This window comes from Mytilus edulis, chromosome 9 (genome assembly GCF_963676685.1).
Source record: "Mytilus edulis chromosome 9, xbMytEdul2.2, whole genome shotgun sequence".
In the NCBI taxonomy this organism is placed as follows: Eukaryota; Metazoa; Mollusca; class Bivalvia; order Mytilida; family Mytilidae; genus Mytilus; species Mytilus edulis.
In genome coordinates, this window is record NC_092352.1 from 6,378,092 (window position 1) to 6,401,160 (window position 23,069).

Below are 23,069 nucleotides of genomic sequence, written 5' to 3' on the forward strand. Positions count from 1 at the left end.
ATATTTTTGAAAGTGAATGGATTACCATTTTTTCTTATTTTACAGTAATGGCAACTTGTATTGTGCAAGTAAGTACACAAGATAATATTACAAAATATAACCAATATTCACTCATTATAAGATAAAGAAATAACAAAAAAATGTCAAATATATTATTTTTATTTCATTGTAAAGTATATAAAATGGAATGATAAAGAAACTTGTATATTGAAAAAAAATTATATTATCAAATTGGTATGTACAAATAAAGAAATTGAATCGTTTCTATATATACAATTATACAAATAAAATTATTTTTATGAAAATGATATGAAACTCTTTTTGAATTGCTTTTGATTGTATCAGGCCAACAAATATTTGAACAACATATTTTTTAAAACTTGGTAATTAACCATAAATTACACAACCATATATATATCAATAAACACATCTGAAGCAAATGTGTACTTATGATTTAAAAAAAACACAAAAAAAACACCCTCCAAATAAAAAGCTGGCGTACAAGAATTTCCAAATATCTGAGGGCATTACATGTATGTGAATATTTCGGTTTTAAAATACATTGTACAGGTTATCAAAAGGTTTCACAAAAATCACTAAAGTTGCTGTTGCTGCTGGATTATTTTTCTGATGATATCAATTATGATATGTTCTCCCTAATGAATGTACAAAATATAAAATATAATCACTAACCTCTTTTATCTATATACATTGCATACAATTTACATATCTTAAAATGACAGTACAAAACAAGTATCAATATCTTTATACCATAAACTATTGGTTATTTTTCTAATCTTCAAAGAATATAATCACTATGCTAAGAGTATGAACATAAAAAGTGTTTTAATCATTGGTCTTTTAAAAGTGACAATTGTACAAATTCAAACGGATTTTTCATGCACAACACAAGGAATTTGTCTGCTTGATTAATGGCTACTTAAATTTAACAAATGCGTATCAAAATAACAGGTATAAATCCCACAATTTACAAGGTCAATTAGGTATGATAACATTTGTCTTAGAAAAATCATCAAATATTGAGCATTTTGAAAATAATGATTGGAATGTGAAAACAAAAATGATATACATGCACAAAGTATCAATATAATATGGCACAGAGAAAATCAGATGTCCTATGTAGTGCTGAACAAATAGTTGCACACTCTTTCATAAACAGACTATTCTTATTGCTTAAATCAGATTTTCTTAAGTTATATAAGCCAATGAACAAAAAATAACATAATTTTATGATGTTGTTTTAGGAAATATAAAGGATTATTACATTGGTTGCAATGAATTACATTGATTTCCCAGTTAGATAAAAACCGATAATTTCACATGTGAAATAAACGTGGTTATTTCACTCTCTGACGTCATACAACAATAGGCGTTGTCAAGACGTCGATAACGTCGGATCAAAACAAATTGTCAATGCGTAGGAAAAAGATATAGTTCCTTACATTTTCTACATTAATTTTATAAAAAAAGCCAAATTTTGCCAATGTAATAAAAAGAATAACTAATCGCCGTATTTGAATATCAAAAATAAGACAACTTGTGACCGAACGCCGCTATGGATTAAACTCGTGCTGCGCACTCGTTTAATCCATGCGTCGTTCGGTCACGCGTTGTCTTATTTTTGATATTCAAATACGGCGATTAGTTATACTATAAAAATTCACAGTACAATCTGTTATATAAAAAAATCCTGGAATCCTGGTCTGATCTTTGCTTCTCTTTATTTATTCCTGATAAATTGGAGTATATCAGGAACAGTGCAGCCAGGAATTGACAGTGCATGTAACTTGCTATTGACCTGTATAAGTCAGTGGAGGAAGTTTTTTATATATTTTTTTCTTCCATGAAATTATAATGATTAGAAAAATGTGTGATTGAAAATTTCCCTTAATTTTAGTTGTAAACGTTATGAATTATGAATGTTAATATGGGGACGAAGTCCCCTATTACAGTAGAAAATTCAATAAAAAAAAAAAAAAAAAATCGGGAAAATTTCCTGAATTTTTCATTGTACTAATGAACTCAAAATCGTTCATTTTTTTTTTGTCGTGTTTTTTAATTTCCGGATCTGCGCAGAACACATAACTCTACTTCCTTCTTCCGGTCTTGTTGTCGTGAGACTTTGATTAGTCTAGTAAAATATAGGAACTCAAGGAACACAATACCAATATTTCATTTTTAATCATTCTTTATCTTTGGTATGAATAAATGTTAGGCCTACCTGATGCATTGTGTTTCTTTGTTTACATTGAACATGACGTCATAACTTAAATAACGTCACAAGTAAAATCCCTAACAACAGAACCAAAATCGGAAACGTTACGGTATTTCCGTATCTTTTTTTTAACAAATATTTAAAATACAAAAAAAATAATTTAAACAAACTTCGTCCCCATTCACAGGTAATGCCTGCCTCATATTAATTATAATGTACAAATCATGAATCAATTACAGGTATTTGAAGATTCTATATATACATTATGTATAGATGATATCTACAATGAACAGATCATATATTGCATACTTAAAACTTCATCATTTTCAGAGAAACAAATACAGCTGTTATTATGAAAGCTATTGTCCTTTTTGTCCAGTAGGTGGCAGCACTGTTACAACCATCAGCAGAACATGTATGCACACATGGCCTGTACATTCTGTCGTGATCAGGGTAGATTACATTCTGACATCGGTCACCAAGATCTTTTGAACTGCAGAATCTGTGTGTTCCAACAATACCTGAAAAAGAACAGTGGTAAAAATATAAGGACTACACAACGATACATACTTATTTAATATAAAGAGATGCTAAATTTCTATGTTTGAAAATTTATCCTGAAAGAATGTTAAATCTCAAAGCATTCAAAGCAGTCTTAGTATTCAAGATGTAGATCACATACTTATTTTAATGAAATTTGGGTTCTGAAATCTTAATAAAAACTAGAACACACCCGTGATATCGCGGGTCCGTGACTGAATTAAAGTATATCACTATGCGTAAGCCTTATTTTAGTATTGGTATTGTCATCTGATAAAGTCGTGCCAATTATTATAAGATACACAGTTTTCTCTGCTTTCAAATCTTTCTGTTTGAACCCGTCGACCTGGAACTTTTCAATTATTGGTAATATTCAGGTCCTGGAATTGAGTATTTTTTAGCATTGTCCAATAAAGTTCATATCTTTGATTCGCTGTTTATCGTCATGCCCGCTAACAAATTGAAAACTGTACCTCTACGCCTTAGTCCAAATTTTTAGTATTCGTATTGTTATCTTAGAAAGTCTTACTAATTAAAAAAACTACAATAGGGAACAATTTGACAATGATTGAATTTAGTTGTGTCGACTTTGTGATTATGACCCGTGTATATATTTGGTGGTGCGCCTGTTAGATGCGGAACGTACAGATAAGGTAATAGGTAACAGGTGAATATACTATTGGTATCGGTACCGGATTCGACCCGGAACTTGTTAATTATTGGCAATATTAATTATGTGGAAAACAAAAGGGTCTGGAGTGGTGTAATTTTTAATCTACACAATTGTCCTATATTAGCTATATATAAAGTTGAATTCTTTGATATGTCGTTTTTACCTGATGCCGGCTGATAAATTGGACCTCGTAATTTTAGTATTATAGATATCATAAACCCCAAATCAACAGTAATAAATGAAAAAACTTTTAGGAAATAAATAATTAAAAAAAACATGAGAAACCTTATATGGTGGTATTCTTTTCAATTGTAGTAAAATCCAGTTTAATTATCTCCCCTGAATTTAAAACATTTTTAGATAAGTTATCTCCCCTGCACAAATCATTTGTAAGTTAGTTTAAGATGCTAATTTACAGTTGTATTTCAAAGAAAAATAAAAAAAGTTTTATCAGTTTTATTTCACTATTTGCAAGTTAAAAAAACATCAGTCATAAACAAGTTAAAGGAAAGAAGGGATAAGAAGCATTTGCAAAACTTATTCAATCTTACAATGTTATTGTACAAATGTACCAACATGCTTTTTTGACAGACATATGACGTCATATATTGTACACAGTGTAGATTGTGATCTTACCTCCTCATAACCAACTTACTTTAACAAAATACTAAACTAGATAAATTATAAAAAGTGTAGATATTGATCTTACCTCCCCATATTCCTGTAACTTTGACACAGTACTGGGCCAGATAGATAGTACAAGCTTTAGGTTGTAGAGGGTTGTTTTCCAGCCTGTGGTCAAATGTTTCTGCACAGTTTGAATCTAATGTAGAGTTACACTGATAACAATTCAATCCTGAAACTGAAAAAGAAATTTATAAAGTATAAAACTTTTCCAAACTTCCATTTTATAATGGATTTTGCTTTAACTGTTTAGTGTTGAGTTGCTGTTTTATGAAAGTTGATTAAATGTCTCTTATTTTCTAAATCTGTTTCCTTTTTAGCTACTAGCAAAATGTACCTCTGACTAGTTTGACAAAATTTTGGTAAATCAAACATTGATTTTTTTGTGTATAATTTCATGCAATATCTATTGATTTGGAACAGTGGACTTGGCATTTTCCTGAAAATTATGGGTTTAAAATGTGTCATTATAGCACTGCAGGTAAATTATCACGTTTTGATTGTTTTAAAGCTGTCATGTGGTGACCCCCTAAGGATCTGTAGGGGGTAGTAAATTTCATAGGGGTTCATGACGTCAGATCTACTATTAATGGTGACGTCATCTATTGATGTTGTGTGTCATTGTTTATTTTTCAACAAAACGCAGCATATAAAGTTCAGCGTGCGATAAATTCAGTATACGGTTAACTACTGACACCCTACAGATCATAGAGGGTGAATAAAATCCATAGGGGATTCGACCTCCAGCCTCACCCCCTATGAATTTTACTTACCCTCTATGGATGGGTAGGGGGTCAGTAGCGAATCATATAACTTTACAATTAGCACCAAAAAAAAATCCTAAATAAAGATCATGCATGTCCTAAGGTAGAAAAAATATAGAAATTCATATTCTGATACGCATTAGATTAGCTTTAGATTTAATCTGTTTATCAAAATAATATTGTAATTTAAGGAGAATATTGTGAAAGTTGACAAAAGAGGGGAAGTCACTCAAACATCTTTTCAAACAACTTTGAAATACACAAAGGTAATTGGGGTAAACATGCATTCAATGGTTCAGTTAATTTGACAGATAACATGTATACATATGTAGTTACATGTATAGTTGAACTTCCTGTTAAGGAAGAAAATTACAAATTTACTGGTACATATATTTCAATGGAAGACATTTAAGAAATCAGTCAAAAGGTTAAAAAATTCCAGTTGAAAACTGATAATTCAAATCCAAATTCCCAGGATATTTAATGACCTATTTCAGTGGTAATTTTAATCATGAAGACTACATTGTATTATCAACTGATTATAGGAACCATATACTTTTTTATCATTTAAAATTTTATTTCAAATTTGAGATGGATTCCGTTTAATAGTCTAAATAAATATAAGATTTATCGAAAAGCTAATATTTTATGCTGTGACTTTGGGATCATAATTTTGTTTATTTATTTCTAACGTATGGAGATACGTTGTGACATCTTGTATCTTCAACTGTGGCAAATATTTTATTTCATTTAAGGAATGACTGTAATATTTTTTCTGTCTATGAAGAAATAACATTAAAAATTTGGTGCACACTGAATAACGTGCGTAGCAGGTTATTAAACAGTGTGCACCACATTTTTTTTATGTTATTTCGAATAGACAGAAAAATTATTACAGTCATTTCTTATAATTTAATTCTAAATTCCATTTTATACCGCAGGAAACCATGTAAAAACGTTGATGACGTCACAGTCACATGACTAAATTATGTCAATGGGCTCATAACAAAATAACGTCAGCCAATCAGAAGATGCGTTACATCCAACATTAGATTATTTATGTATGTCACAATTTTCTACCTCCCTTTGCATGAACATTATAATGCGCCTCAGTTTCAGGATATTCCAAACTCAGGCACCAGAGTCTTTCCCGTACCAGGCAGAAGAAGGAGATCAGAGTGAATCTTAACGTAATATTACTATTATTATATTATGTACAAAATCTAAAAAAAAATAAAAATTCTGAAAGACAATACTGGAATAAAGCCAGTTTTGTTAATATTAAGCAGTATTTTGATCTAAAAAGTCAGGTGATCCCACCTTCCAATTTTTTTTTTTCACATTTTTTGAGAATTTTTACAGCTTCTAAGATGTTTTATTTTTTAAAAGTAAATCTGGTGAGTCAACACCTGTAGTACTTTATATCTTGCAGATTTTAAAGACTTTAAAGTACAGTTGCTGTCTTGTAGGAAAAGTTTAAAACAACCTACCAATATTTATAGAAAAATATATCAGTAAAAGGATTAATGTCTCCCGTGACATTATGTTTTATGTGTCTTCTTTATGTTTCTGTTTTCAAAATCAAGGTAAATGCGGAAATGAACACCTGCGATTAGGGCGACACTGTGTTGTTGAATTCAGGAAAGACAACTGTTGGAAAGACCGAACATTCCACGAACATCAGAATACAAAATGAACCACTAAACGTACGTAATTCAATCAATTATACTGAAGTATTGTTAATTTTTGTTCATTTAAATTGGTGTTGACTCTCCTAATTAAAACAGTTCCATGTTAATTTTGAAGTTGAAAGTAGGAAAAATACAAAATATAACCAAAGACCAAAAAAACCTTCAGATATTGAAATAACAACGGACTTAAATGAAAAGGAGATCAAAATGAATATACTATTACTTTTTTTTTATAATTTCAATTGTATTGAAATACAAGTTAATTTAAGGTGAGATAGTAGAAAATCACATATTTTTGTGTGCACAGTTATAATTATCATAGTGTTCTCGACAAAAAGGTGTCAGAATAAACAAAAAACTGTTAGATCACAGCAACAAACCCCCAATAGACCACTTTCGAGTTCATCCGTCACCGGCAAAAAATCGTCAATTATACGCGCCTTTATGACGTCATTTACCAGATAGAGGGGGTCGCCTGTATCCCTGCACTATTTACGTTCATCAAGCGTCTTAGTGATCGTCATTGTGCAGGATAAACTAGAAATAATGGTTGTTCTGTAGGTACATTATGACAATTCCCTAATGACAGCAATGCTGATTGTCAATTTTGAGAATTCAATTTGCCGAATAATTCGTACAATATAGAATTATAGTTTTCCAACCACTCGCTCAACATTGGAATGGAAGTGACGACGCCCCTAAACGCACAAATGACGTTCACTAAAACCAGAGTTTTTGACGGAAATGCACCGAACTCGAAAGTTGTCTATTCCATTACACTTTCGCACTTTAGCATGTTACACCATTGCACTTTGGTGTGTTATCATTGCACTTGTTCAACAATAATTAAAAAAGAAACACGGATTTATAGTAAGACTATATAAATATCTTGGGTATCCATGGTAAGGCTTACAAGCTTATAGGCTTTACATACAGAACTCAAGCTTTATCCATATTTTATATCATATGAATTTAAAATGTTAAATATAAAGCAAAATATCAAATCAACTTGAGATTTTTAAGTCTGATAACACAGGTAAACTATGACATAATTGTAAAATTTGCTCATCATTTGACCTTTGATATACAATGTACAAAAATATGAGAGATCACTTCTCATAATAATTAGAAAAAGTGCACATTAGCTTTCAATCAGTTTAATTGAGGTCTGGAGCTGGCATGTCAGTTAACTGCTAGTAGTCTGTTGTTATTTATGTATTATTGTCATTTTATTTATTTTCTTTTGTTACATCTTTTGACATCAGACTCGGACTTCTCTTGAACTGAATTTTAATGTGCGTATTGTTATTGTTTTACTTTTCTACATTGGCTAGAGGTATAGGGGGAGGGTTGAGATCTCATAAACATGTTTAACCCCGCCGCAATTTTGCGCCTGTCCCAAGTCAGGAGCCTCTGGCCTTTGTTAGTCTTGTATGATTTTAAATTTTAGTTTCTTGTGTATAATTCGGAGTTTAGTATGACGTCCATTATCACTGTACTTTTATGCATATTTTAGGGGCCAGCTGAAGGACACCTACGGGTGCGGGAATTCTCGCTACATTGAAGACCCATTGGTTGCCTTCGGCTGTTGTTTGCTCTATGGTCGGGTGGTTGTCGCTTTGACATATTCACCATTTCCTTTCTCAATTTTATTTCCATTGAAAATGAGAGATACAGTAAATCAAAAACTTTAGAAACTGAAAGATTCTGCAAATCTTGCAGAGGTAAAGTTGAAGATGAAGTTCACTTCCTTTAATATTGTCCCCTTTATAAAAACCTTGGGAGAAAAAATAATAATTTCCAAAATTTTGATTACAGATGATGATATGAAATCAGTAATCTATTTACTAATGAAAATAATTTGGCTATAAATGCTAAAACAAATATGTAATTAATTCAGAAAAGGAACTGTAGCAAGTCAAAAGGAACCTTACTAAAGCAACATCATTGCATTTAAAGCAAATAAAACATTTAAAGCAACTGTATTGTGTTTAAGTTAAAAATTATGGAAAATCTTTAAACATTTTAAATATAAACAATGTTTTTAATGCCTTACTAACATGACCAATGTTTTTAATGCCTAACTAACATGGCTAATGTTTTTAATGCCTTACTAACATGACCAATGTTTTTAATGCCTTACTAACATGACCAATGTTTTTAATGCCTTACTAACATGACCAATGTTTTTAATGCCTTACTAACATGACCAATGTTTTGAATGCCTTACTAACATGACCAATGTTTTTAATGCCTTACTAACATGACCAATGTTTTTAATGCCTTACTAACATGACCAATGTTTTAATGCCTTACTAACATGACCAATGTTTTTAATGCCTTACTAACATGACCAATGTTTTAATGCCTTACTAACATGACCAATGTTTTTAATGCTTTACTAAAATGACCAATGTTTTTAATGCCTTACTAACATGACCAATGTTTTTAATGCCTTACTAACATGACCAATGTTTTTAATGCCTTACTAACATGACCAATGTTTTTAATGCCTTACTAACATGACCAATGTTTTTAATGCCTTACTAACATGACCAATGTTTTGAATGCCTTTAATACTAACATGACCAATGTTTTGAATGCCTTACTAACATGACCAATGTTTTTAATGCCTTACTAACATGACCAATGTTTTGAATGCCTTACTAACATGACTAATGTTTTTAATGCCTTACTAACATGACCAATGTTTGAGCTCATTAAGAACAGTTTTATAGTCATTTAGCAAAGTTTCAATGCATTAAACTATGTTTCAAAGCAATAAACTATGTTTAAACATAAAATAATGTGTAAAAAGATGTTTCAACAGTTTAATTTACCGAATTAGACTATTTACAGGATTTGTTATCTCATAAGCAACACCACAGGTGCCACATGTGGAGCAGGATCTGCTTACCCTTCCTGAGCACCTGAGATCACCCCTACTTTTTGGTGGGGTTTGTGTTGTTTATTCTTTAGTTTCTATGTTGTGTCATGTGTACTATTGTTTGTCAGTTTGTCCTTTTCATTTTTAGCCATGGTGTTGTCAGTTTATTTTCGATTTATGAGTTTGACTGTCCCTCTGGTATCTTTCGTCCCTTTTTAAAAGATGTTTAAACGCATAAATTAATGTTTCAATGAACTAAACATTGTTTTGATGTATTAAAGTAACATAAAGTTAAAGTGTTGATTGGATTTAAATGGGTTTTATAATGACACAGTATAGCAAGTGAGATAGTCATTTTATAGTGATGAATGTTTTTTCTTTCATATACAGGTTAGACCTCTATAGACTTAGTTAATGCAAAGTTTAATGTGTTAAAATATCGATTTCTTGAATGCCTTTATTAAATACTGTATTTGTTATAATGCGTTAAAACTATATTTATTGCATTAAGTATGATTTTATAACATTATGTGTTAACATGTTAATTTATCAGGTTTTTAACATGAACAACCTTTCATGCCAAATTGCCAATGCTTCACATATTGTCCCAAGTGTTTTTAATCTACTACTCTATTGTTTGAATGAGTATGTAAATTAATTGTATATGTTTAAATGCCCTTTTAACTCATTTAAATGCTGGTTTTTAGTTGTTCAGTTTATATAATTAAGAATTTCAATATTCAGGTAAACACCTCTCAATGGGAAATTCCCTATAAATTGAGATGGTTGGCAGGTCTGCACACTTTTAACACAGATTGCCTATTTATCAATCATAAACTGATTCTATACCTAAAATATTGACTTCTACTCATGTCAAAATAATCATAATACAATGTAAGTTTAAAATTGATTTTTTCAGAGAAAAATGGGGCTACAGTGGGAGAGTTGTCTAAGTAGTCAATCTACTATAACATTAGCCATTCAACACTGAAGTTGTCAGTTCAAACTACTATAACATTAGCCATTCAACACTGAGGTTGTGAGTTCAAACTACTATAACATTAGCCATTCAACACTGAGGTTGTCAGTTCAAACTACTATAACATTAGCCATTCAACACTGAGGTTGTCAGTTCAAACTACTATAACATTAGCCATTCAACACTGAGGTTGTCAGTTCAAACTACTATAACATTAGCCATTCAACACTGAGGTTGTCAGTTCAAACTACTATAACATTAGCCATTCAACACTGAGGTTGTCAGTTCAAACTACTATAACATTAGCCATTCAACACTGAGGTTGTCAGTTCAAACTACTATAACATTAGCCATTCAACACTGAGGTTGTCAGTTCAAACTACTATAACATTAGCCATTCAACACTGAGGTTGTCAGTTCAAACTACTATAACATTAGCCATTCAACACTGAGGTTGTCAGTTCAAACTACTATAACATTAGCCATTCAACACTGAGGTTGTCAGTTCAAACTACTATAACATTAGCCATTCAACACTGAGGTTGTCAGTTCAAACTACTATAACTTTAGCCATTCAACACTGAGGTTGTCAGTTCAAACTACTATAACATTAGCCAATTAACACTGAGGTTGTCAGTTCAAACTACTATAACATTAGCCAATTAACACTGAGGTTGTCAGTTCAAACTACTATAACATTAGCCATTCAACACTGAGGTTGTCAGTTCAAACTACTATAACATTAGCCATTCAACACTGAGGTTGTCAGTTCAAACTACTATAACATTAGCCATTCAACACTGAGGTTGTGAGTTCAAACTACTATAACATTAGCCATTCAACACTGAGGTTGTGAGTTCAAACTACTATAACATTAGCCATTCAACACTGAGGTTGTCAGTTCAAACTACTATAACATTAGCCATTCAACACTGAGGTTGTGCGTTCAAACTACTATAACATTAGCCATTCAACACTGAGGTTGTCAGTTCAAACTACTATAACATTAGCCATTCAACACTGAGGTTGTCAGTTCAAACTACTATAACATTAGCCATTCAACACTGAAGTTGTGAGTTCAAACTACTATAACATTAGCCATTCAACACTGAGGTTGTCAGTTCAAACTACTATAACATTAGCCATTCAACACTGAGGTTGTCAGTTCAAACTACTATAACATTAGCCATTCAACACTGAGGTTGTCAGTTCAAACTACTATATCATTAGCCATTCAACACTGAGGTTGTCAGTTCAAACTACTATAACATTAGCCATTCAACACTGAGGTTGTCAGTTCAAACTACTATATCATTAGCCATTCAACACTGAGGTTGTCAGTTCAAACTACTATAACATTAGCCATTCAACACTGAGGTTGTCAGTTCAAACTACTATAACATTAGCCATTCAACACTGAGGTTGTCAGTTCAAACTACTATAACATTAGCCATTCAACACTGAGGTTGTCAGTTCAAACTACTATAACATTAGCCATTCAACACTGAAGTTGTGAGTTCAAACTACTATAACATTAGCCATTCAACACTGAGGTTGTCAGTTCAAACTACTATAACATTAGCCATTCGACACTGAGGTTGTCAGTTCAAACTACTATAACATTAGCCATTCGACACTGAGGTTGTCAGTTCAAACTACTATAACATTAGCCATTCGACACTGAGGTTGTCAGTTCAAACTACTATAACATTAGCCATTCGACACTGAGGTTGTCAGTTCAAACTACTATAACATTAGCCATTCGACACTGAGGTTGTCAGTTCAAACTACTATAACATTAGCCATTCGACACTAAGGTTGTCAGTTCAAACTACTATAACATTAGCCATTCAACACTAAGGTTGTCAGTTCAAACTACTATAACATTAGCCATTCAACACTAAGGTTGTCAGTTCAAACTACTATAACATTAGCCATTCAACACTGAGGTTGTCAGTTCAAACTACTATAACATTAGCCATTCAACACTGAGGTTGTCAGTTCAAACTACTATAACATTAGCCATTCAACACTGAGGTTGTCAGTTCAAACTACTATAACATTAGCCATTCAACACTGAGGTTGTCAGTTCAAACTACTATAACATTAGCCATTCAACACTGAGGTTGTGAGTTCCAACCCCAAGCTTGGCAGGTTCCGTGGACTCTAAACTTAATTGTCTAATTTTGTCAGTTTTCCTACCAAAGTTCTGGGGTTCTCTTCAGGCTTCCTCCACGAATAAAAACTAACCACCACAAAATAGTACAAAAGTGTTGTAAGTGGCTTTAAACACCAATCAATCAGTGTAAAATAATACTGTTGTCAAAAGTTTGAGCTTATAAAAATGTATAAATTAAAAGATGTGAACAATTTAAGGGTTACACATACAGATAATTTTTTTTCTTTCTGCTGGCTCTTTTACTGTCAATGAAAAGTAATGTTCTACTACGGTAAACAACTAAAAGATGGATCACTGTTATTTACAATGATTTATTTGTAACAAACTTTTTGAAAAAAAACTTCTGACATCCAATTATTTTTACAGTCTTAACACTGCAGATGGGATATATTATTGTAATAGTAGATCTGTTTAGCAGATACTTATATCTGTTTTTATATGTATATTTTTTAAATGTGCCTATATGTATTTTCTTATTTGATAAATAAATGATAATGTTGCAATGATCTTAAATGGTGATTTGAACTACCTTAAATTACAAGATTATACTTAGTTACAAGGTAACAATATTGTTGCTATTATGCCTTTCATAATAACTGAATACTCACACCAAAAACTATGCAAATTTCATTTGGGACCAAATTGGCAATGCTAAATATTTTGCTCATCATTTAAATTTTTATGATTAAATCAGTGTATATTGAACAGTAGCTATTGTATTCATAGTATTTATTCAATGGGACAAAAGTATTGGCAAAGGTTTAAATACATTGACATACAAAAGAAAATGATTTTGTGGAAAAGTTTCCTGTCTTTTGTAATAAAAAAACATAATTTCATTTCAGTTGCTGCACAGTGGATGAATTGTGAATTCTTGTGAAATAGCTGAAGACCATGGCATTAACTAACCAATCCATTCTGGCATATTGTGCATCTATCACAGCTTTTAGTCTTATAAGTGGAGCCTTTTCATTCTACTATGTGAAAGTTTTTATGAACTTTTATCATATTGATGAGAAATGGTTCCAGTTGTCTCAAGTATTGTTTATGATCTGGAATGCCGTCAATGATCCACTATTTGCATACATTCAGGATAGTACAAACTTATCATTTACAAAAACACGTAGAGAAAGTATCATGTATTCTGGACCTTTGTTTGCTTTGTCATTCATATTACCATGGATACCATGGGGACATGGCACATGGATTGTTGGACTACATTTAATTGTAGCATTATTTATATGGGACACAATGTTTACCTTCGTAGGATTAGCAGTTTGTTCATTATTTTCTGAGCTTTCTAAAGACACCAATGACAGAATAACACTAACACGATTTGCAGAGGTCGCAAGGCTGGTTGGAGGAACGAGTGTTCTGTTTCTAGAATTCACCTCCAATAGTCTTCACAATTTCTGGGCTTTTCAGATAACCACAGCAATTTTAGCCCTGATTTCATGGTCGTTGTTTAGATACACAGGAAAAAATGCTCATACTGAATATGACTTGAAAGAAATGAATTTATCGGAGAAAAAAGAGGGAGATGTTGATATATCACATGCCAAGACAATGGATGAATCTTATTGTAAACAGACATGCCAGATTTTATCAGACAGAAATTTTATATCATTTGTAGTCACTAACTTTTTTCACCAATTTCACAATACATTTCTCAGTAATTTTACAGCAATCATCTGTGATCAGTTAATCTCAGAGAGTGATATTCCACTTAGTGTTAGAAAGACATTCTATGGTGCAACAACAATTTCAGCATCGGTAGGTTTTTAAGATGTTTGTAACTTTTCTTAAAAGATTTAATGAATTTTGTTTTGTTTTGATGAGACTTGATATGTTGTAACCATTGGTAGGCACTATATTTAAATTCATAGAAATAATTATTTGACCCTGTAAGTTCAATAATAGTTCATTTACTGAATATTTTGCCAAATTTACGAATTTACCAGTTAAACTATTGCTATTTGAATTTAAAATTTGTATTTAAGTTTCAGAATTACATACAGGCAAGACATACCCCTGTGTCAACAGCTTATAATAAAATTTTAACTTTTCAAATATAAAAATTTCAAACTGCTAAGCTATAAAAATAGTCTACATTATGATGATGAATGTGTCTCCTTTATCCAAGAGAAGTGATGTCCCATTGCAATGCCCCTCCCCCTCAATATTGTATTGACCACAAACTACAGTAAAGTGCAAAATTTTGTGTAACAATTAATATTGTTATACATTTTTGAATCTTATAATAGAACATTACTGCAGTTGATGTTTTTCAGTATTGTTGAGGTTTCATTGAAACCCCTGGTAAATTTGGTGGTTTAGAAGCTATAAAGCTGTAAAAAAAGGTTACAAAATATTGTGGTACAGAAAATAAAAGACCATGCATGGCCTCCAAAGCTCAAATCAGATCACTGGATGTGTGCAAACTCATCATATATGTAAAAAAACTAGCATCCAAGCACAAATCCTCAACACTTGTAATTTTTCCTTGGGCTGAATTTGGCAATAATTAACTCTTCAAAATCATCAAAGACCTTTATACCACCTTATGATTCCATGTCTTGCAATTTGTCATTTAAGATACTACTGCATAAATGAAGATCCTCTGCTCACTTAATTGAAAAAATGTTGTATTTCTGTTGATTTCAGGTGTTGGTGATATTTGGTGCACCATTGATTAGGAGATATTCCTACTTTTCTGTAATCAGATGTAGTTACATGTACACAGTTGTGGCTGGGATTTCAATGTATATCTGGGGATGGAACAAACCATGGCTGCTGATGCTCTTTGTCTTGTTAGATAGGTAAGTTCATATAACTTGTACATTTATATGATACATAGAGGTTTATCTAACCAAATGCGTACAAGAAAAATCAAAATTAAAAAAAATAAGCAACAATACAGAACTGAAATTTATCAACTATGCCCCTAAAAAAAAACCTGAAAAAAAAACAGTCCACAAAATAGTACACAGAAATATAAAAATTGAACAAAAACTAGTGTTAGGGCTCAATTAACGTTGTTCAAGAAAGGCAGATCCTGGAGAAGGCATATCATTGTGAAGGCATTATTGAAAGTTTTTTTATGGTGTGCTGGTAAGGCTAGATATTTTTATGCCCCCACTGTAGTGGTGGGGGCATTTAGTTTTGCCCTTGTCTGTCTACTTGTATGTATGTTAGTATATCCTGTACATCCCCGAATTGGTGTCCGGGAGATAGTTGAACTTGTCATTTTTATGACCCTGCTATAGAGGAGGGGCATTAGGTTTTACCCTTGTTGGTCTGTACGTACATACGTCCAAAAGTTGGTTTCTGTTCTCTTACTTTAGTTTGCCCCAACCAATGTTATGAAACTTATACACAATGCTTACTTACAAAAAAACACAGATCAATTTTGAATTAAGGTGGTGTCATTTTTACAGTTCTAGAGTTATGCCCCTTTAAAAATGAAAAGTTGCTAAATTTTTCATTTCTGTATTCTAACTTAAGTTTGCCTCAACCAAATGTTTTGAAACTTATACACAATACTTGTCACCACAAAACAGATTAAGTATGAATTTTGGTGGTGTGACATTAACCATTCTAGAGTTATACCCCTTTACAAATAAAACATTGCATAATATTTTTGTTTCTTTTCTCTAACTTTAGTTTGCCTCAGCCAAATGTTAGTAAACTTATACACTATATGCTTATTACCATAAAACACAGATCAAGTTTGAATTTCGGTGGAGTCATTTTTTTACAGTTCAAGAGTTATGCCCCTTTAAAAATGGAAAAGTTGCTGAATTTTTCATTTCTGTTCTCTAACTTAAGTTTGTCTCAACAAAATTTTATGAATTGTATACACAATACTAATTACCACAAAACTCAGATCAAGTCCAAATTTGGGTGGCATCACTTTTACAGTTCTTGGGTTATGTCCCATTATAATGTTTAAACTTATATGCAAGCAGGGGCATCATCTGTGTCCCATGGACACATTCCCCATTTATTTGGATTTAGATCTTTCATAAACCTTTTACTGTCTACATGGTCTATAATTTGTCTTTTTGTGTAAATAGATATAGGAAGATGTGGCTACCTGCCAACTTTTCAAAATGCCCATGGGGTTTTTACGTGCAAGATGGCTCTAACAGTCCTAAAAAACCTTCAAGGGGGCCTTCAAATGTATCTTAATGTTGTTTTTTTACTCCTTCATACTTTTTCAAGCCTATGGCTATTGTTAAATTAATTGTTTTATTTAAAATGGTGGACAAAATTGCTCTTTCAATGTTTCCATTTGGGAGCTTTCATGGGGATATTCCTGCGGAAATAGTGACAGTTGGCAGCTATGATGTGGTATGAGTGCCAATGAGAATTATTTAAACATTAACAGAATTTTTCTTTTATATTTACAGTTGTGTGACTTTTGCTTCATTTTCTCTGTTTAATATGCCATTATCAGATATAGCAGATGACAACATGGCAAAATACAAAAGGAAGTAAGTGACAATATATGATTTGTTTAGTTCAAGAGAGAATATGCTCCATTTCTTGTTAGTGTGAAATTATGATAAAGTCCTCAAATTTACTAATTTTATAATTACTTCCTATGCCAGATGGCCCTTTCTACTACACAAAAATGCTGTTTGGCAGCAGAAAAACTTTTTAAAATAATTTTAACATTTGTACATCAATTTTCAAAGAAAGTGGCTCATCAATGAATGTCATGTCTACACAAGGCAGAAAACGTACTATCATGATCTTAATGTATGCTGGAATGAACAATTTTAAGTCAATGTGCAATTCACAATGGAATTGTTTCTTTTATTACCGAAAAATCTCATCTTATACAGTGGATTCATAATTATTTGATGAATAACATTTTTCATGGATTTCAAGGTTACCAGGGAAACCATGAGTTTCAATGTCCAACTAATAAAAAAAATTCTATAAGAATGTATGCAGACTTTGACAAACCAATAAATCAGATATCCACGAAAAAATGAACATTTTCCTGAATCCATGAAAATTGTTACCCACGAAAATAAATCAATTCACAGCAGATATTTTATTTTTCTCTTTTAATGTCAAGAGTTATATTCTGTCCATGAAAATAAAAGTATGTTATGGAGTGCTGTTTTTTCTATTTCAGACATCCCATATCATCTATGGTATTTGGAACTAATGCATTAATTACAAAACCTGCAATCTCATTGGCACCAATGTTTGTGGTGGCCATTTTGAATCTCTATGGTTACAGTGGATTGAAAGACCAAAAAGGAGAAGGATCTGAAGAACTTAGATCAGCCATGTTTACCTTAGTCTGTTTTTACTCAGTTATAATAGGAGCAATTCAGTTTATTTCCTGGTCATTTTTCTCTATTCGAGGAAAAACCAATGCAACATGTACTGATTTTTGATTTTTCGTTTAAATAGAGGAATAGCTGGGATACCAAAGACATCCTTAGTCTGGTTATGTTTTTTGAATTTTATGATATAGTTGAAATATTCATCAATTTTCTTATAAATAATAAAAATAAAAAAATTATGTTATAGTAACTTAACTATGAACTACGTCAACATATTTGTAATATAAGCAACAAATTCATTTTTTTTTTAAATTTCTTGGGTCAAGTAATGATTTTGATCATCCTGCCCTCTCTGACTCATTTAGCATTTGTGACCATAGAACACAATAAGAATATCCTTACTTTACCAGTACGCTGTGGATTACTTATACTGTTTTAATCAGTATACTTATTACTTGAAGATTTATAAAAAAGAAGATGTGGTATGATTGCCAATGAGACAATTGTCCACAAGAGACCAAAATGACACAGACATTAACAAAAATAGGTCACCGTACGGCCTTCAACAATTTTTAGTTTTTGATAATAACTGTTTGGGAAAGACTTTCTTGTTAATCCATCCACCTCATTGATTGGTCTAATGTTTGTACTATCCTATAATTTTACATAAATAATTTCTTGATTAACATAGAGTGTAGAAAGGGAGAAATAATCTCTGTGCCTTAAAGTACCATTGCTACATTTCTAATAAGGTTCTCAATGTGGCCTGTTGCAAGGCAACATTCTGTCCTCATCCAAAACACCCTCATTATCCATTCACAATATAAATGTTCCCTCCTTTATCCCAGTTTAATTTATTTGAAACATGTAATAAAACTCTGATCTTAAACACGTAAGGTAAATCGAGAGTCTAAATCAAAATCCACAGATTTTTTTAATAGTTTTTCAAGATGTAGTTTATATCATGCTTTTTTTTTTTTAAATATAATAAAAAGTATGGGTCACTGGGTTTTTTTCAGGCTAGGGGGCTGTGCAAAATTGTCAGATTTTGTGTAGATTATGCATGGAAAACCCAATTTTGTATGATAAAAAGAAAACTACGCCATATAATTTAAAAATAAAATATGAGAAGATTGCTCTTATAATCTGCTTTTTGATAAGAAAAAGAAATAATTGGGTCACCAGACCTGTTTTCTTGCTACACAATAAAATAGGTAAATTCACAACACATTTATTATAAAAATTAGTTTATTTGAGTTATCTCCCCTTATAGATATAAGAAGATCTGGTATGAATGCCAATAAGACAACTCTCCATCCAAGTCACAATTTCTCAAAGTAAACCATTATTATGTGAAAGTACAGTCTTCAACACATTGCCTTTGCCTTATATTCGAGTACCTTCCCTAATTTGGCAAAGATTGAAAAAATTGAAACGAACAAAAAAGTTTGTTGTTTTGTAAACTACACTCGTAAATATGATAAAACACATAAATTTCTATATTAACACAAATAGTAATACACATGAATTACAAACCACTCCTGAAATTTTCACTTTTCATTAAAGATATATATCTTCCTATATCTATTTAACCCTTTCCTCCATGGATTTTTTTTTTAATATACTTCATCTCGCAATCATCAGTTTTAAAGTGTTAATGCATTGTGAAAACCAATATTTCATCAATGAAATTCAAGTCAGATAATTCTCATGAATCTCCTTTTCATATTGGATACAATTTTGTTTAAGTCTGATGCAGACATTTTGTAGTCAAAGCATTTTACGGGGTATATATCTCCCAATTGATACGATATTCCCGTGCTTGCATTTCCTATCATGATTTTCTTGATAGAGGGTTACTGCTCACAAGGAAGCTATTAAACCAAGAGTTCCAAATGGTGAAGTTGAAATCATCCCTTCGTAAATTTTACGGACGCCATCACGAGTTGGTTGACCGTTATGAAATAACCGTTTCACAAATGATATCGGATATGTTCCTTACGTCGTAACTACAATCCCCTTCCCTTTCATGAATGGGACCTACCGAATTAGACTATTTACCGGATTTGTAATCACATAAACAACACGACGGGTGCCACATGTGGAGCAGGATCTGCTTACCCTTCCGGAGCACCTGAGATCACCCCTAGTTTTTGGTGGGGTTCGTGTTGTTTATTCTTTAGTTTTCTATGTTGTGTCATGTATACTATTGTTTTTCTGTTTGTCTTTTTCATTTTTAGCCATGGCGTTGTCAGTTTGTTTTAGATTTATGAGTTTGACTGTCCCTTTGGTATCTTTCGTCCCTCTTTTTTCAACTGAGGTACTACACAGGCGTCAAAAGGCGTCATTATGGAGTAAAGGGGGTGGCATCGCGTCATTATGGAGGAAAGGGATAATCTAATTGTTATCTGCTTTTTCAAATACCAGATGTAGGAAGACACCCTAGCTACCTTTAATACTGACAGTGCAAGGGCTTTATAGCCAGTCAAGGTCATTAAAAAAACATAAGGAAAGCTACCTAAGTCATAATCAGTAAAGTGGTAAAGATATCTTAACATATGTACTCTAGTTTTATTGTGCAATACATATACAACTGGGGTTAAACTCATCTTTTTTTATTGTATTTTGTATTTTGTTAATGTAGATGTTTTCATAGAAATTATATTTTTTATATTAAAATGGCGTGCAATTTAAATCTAATATGTTTTAATTTTTGTTTAATTTTTCTCTCATAGAGGGTTGTTTTTACTTATAAGTTTAATTTATTATGTTGTTAAGATATTAACATTTTTTTATATGCATACTGATATAGCTATAATAATAATGACAATGGTTTCATGTTTAATGGAAATAAAGATTATGCATAAGACAATTTCCTGTTGATTTAAATTTTTTGTTCAGTTAATTTTCATTGATGCTTATAATTATTAAAAATTATTACATTGGTTGCAATTGATTTCCCAGTGAAATAAAAACTGATAATTTCACATGTGAAAAAAAACGTGGTTATTTCACTCCTCTGACGTCATACAACAATAGGCGTTGTCAAGAAGTGGATAACCTCGGGTTAAAACAAATTGTGAATGCGTTGAAAAAGATATAGTTCCTTACATTTTCTACTTTAATTTCATAAAAAAGGCCATTTGCCAATGTAAAAAAAAGAATAACTAATCAAAGAATTCAAATATCGAAAAATATTCAACTCGTGACCAAACAACACTGATAATTAACTCATGCGCTGCACGCATTAGTGAATTAATGTTTTGTTCGGTCACTTGTTGAATATTTTTCTCTATTTGAATTCTTCGATTAGTTATTCTATAATAATGTCTATCATTTATAGAACAATTATTGACAGCCTTGAATGAAAGTTTAATATCATTTTCTTTAACAGTCTTCCATCTTTTGAGAAAATGGCTGTTCCAAGTCAGGAATATGACAGTTGTCATCCATTTGTTTGATGTGTTGAACTTGATTTTGCCATTTGATTAGGGACTTTTAGTTTTTAATTTTCCTCAGAGTTTGTTAGTTTTGTGATTTTACTTTTTTCCATCTTTTGATAATAATGATTTTTTTTATTAACTGAACAGATATCATTTTGTTTTCTCATATTAAAACTGAGATTATATATTTATTCCAATGGTGTATACAAAAACTAAGATGTTGAATTTTTTGGGGAAAATGAATTACACATAGGAAAAAAAGGAAAGTTGATAAAGAAAACAACCAAATGTTTTGTTGTTTATATTTTTTTCCAAACATTCATAACCTATCTGTAGTGAAGATTAACTAACAGCTTTTAAAAAAAATGTGACTTACAATGGCTGTATTTTTCTTAGAGAAATTAGAAATAGAAAAGTGCAATTTCCTGTATTAAATATTTTAGATCTGATAAAAATTATATGATTGTGGTTTAAAAATACTATGGTTTACTGAATTTTATTATGTTAACCTTATTTATTTGAGGAGTTAATTTTCAACTGCTCTGAAATCAATGATTATATCAAAAAAGCTACTCACACGAATCACTTTAAAAAAAAGTTGAATAATTTTAATCAATTTCAAGACAAATATTTGTCTCTAGTATTTTAAGAATTTTTTTGGTTCTGTTTCATCTCAAAACCAAAAACTTCATATAAAATTTTTCAAGGTTGCAGTGGATATAATTTTTGTTAAGTGTGTCTTATTTTAAGTGAAAATTTCACTGGTATGCAAGCTAGACTGTTTTCTAGTGGTCACAATGGTTGCACACTTAACGTAATAATAATATCTGTTTTTTTTTATTATATTTATGTTTTTGTTATAATTTCAATTAATTTTTACATTTAATTTTTTTCTGTAGAGATTTTATGTTTTGGATTAAAATCTATAAATTTTGAACATGACTTTATTTCAATTATAAGCCACAAGTTTTGTCTGCATTCCCTGCTAGGAATTTGATTGTTATAGAATAGGATATGGGGTATCCATCTGTGACACAAAGTCACTACTTGCATAGCAAGAAAACACACAAAAAGCAAAGGAACAGTGCTTCCATTGCTGTTCTTCATCTCAAAGTCATAGTGAGGCCTTCAACATGGAGCAAAAATAACTCACCTCACTACAAGTTCAAGACAGCCCCATTAGCACTGGTTTTAGCAGAATTCTTAGCGAACTAATTCAGATAGTATATACGATATAATGTGAATACAAATTAAAGTGACAATAATGAGTTATTTCTACATGTACATTTTATTTTTATTTGTGTTGGAAGGATTCTATTCTGCCCTTGCTTAGACCACAACCTCCAGTAATTCATGATGATAGAAGATGTGAATTTATTTGTAAATGACACAGATATATTCTCTTTGTGAAGAATCTTTCACCTTTTTCTACTAAGGCAGCAACCATTTGATTTTCTGGGGGGGGGGCTATGTTTTTTTTTCTGGATAAATTTTTTTTTCTTTCAATTTTAGCATTACATATAGTGGCAGCTGAGGGTGAAACAAACAATTTTTTTTTCTCAAAATCAAAAACTGGAAACAAACTTTTTTTCCCAAAAAAAACATAGCCCCCCCCCCCCCCCCCCCGAAATCAAATGGTTGCTGCCTTACTAGTCTCTACTGCATGATACCAAAAAAACATAAAATG

General features: G+C 31.5%; 2 protein-coding genes across 3 annotated transcripts; one reads left to right on the top strand and one right to left on the bottom strand.

Annotated features, from left to right (window-relative positions):
- Positions 1 to 143: 143 nt before the first annotated feature.
- LOC139489474 (UPAR/Ly6 domain-containing protein bou-like) lies at positions 144 to 6,553 on the bottom strand. Its single transcript, XM_071275905.1, has 3 exons — positions 6,388 to 6,553; positions 4,159 to 4,311; positions 144 to 2,757 (listed from the first exon to the last, which is right to left on the bottom strand). The coding sequence occupies exons 1-3, from the start codon at positions 6,437 to 6,439 to the stop codon at positions 2,546 to 2,548; spliced, it is 417 nt and encodes a 138-aa protein (XP_071132006.1). The 5' UTR covers positions 6,440 to 6,553; the 3' UTR covers positions 144 to 2,545.
- LOC139489473 (transmembrane protein 180-like) lies at positions 6,522 to 22,316 on the top strand. Of its 2 annotated transcripts, none has more exons than XM_071275904.1 (6): positions 6,522 to 6,607; positions 13,479 to 14,406; positions 15,298 to 15,452; positions 17,046 to 17,129; positions 17,783 to 19,726; positions 20,260 to 22,316. In XM_071275904.1, exons 2-5 carry the CDS (start codon positions 13,528 to 13,530, stop codon positions 18,048 to 18,050), a joined length of 1,386 nt encoding a protein of 461 aa, XP_071132005.1. In that variant the 5' UTR covers positions 6,522 to 6,607; positions 13,479 to 13,527; the 3' UTR covers positions 18,051 to 19,726; positions 20,260 to 22,316. The 2 variants fall into 2 exon arrangements, with proteins under 2 accessions (XP_071132005.1, XP_071132004.1); XM_071275903.1 differs by having other exon boundaries at positions 6,522 to 6,603.
- Positions 22,317 to 23,069: the final 753 nt, after the last annotated feature.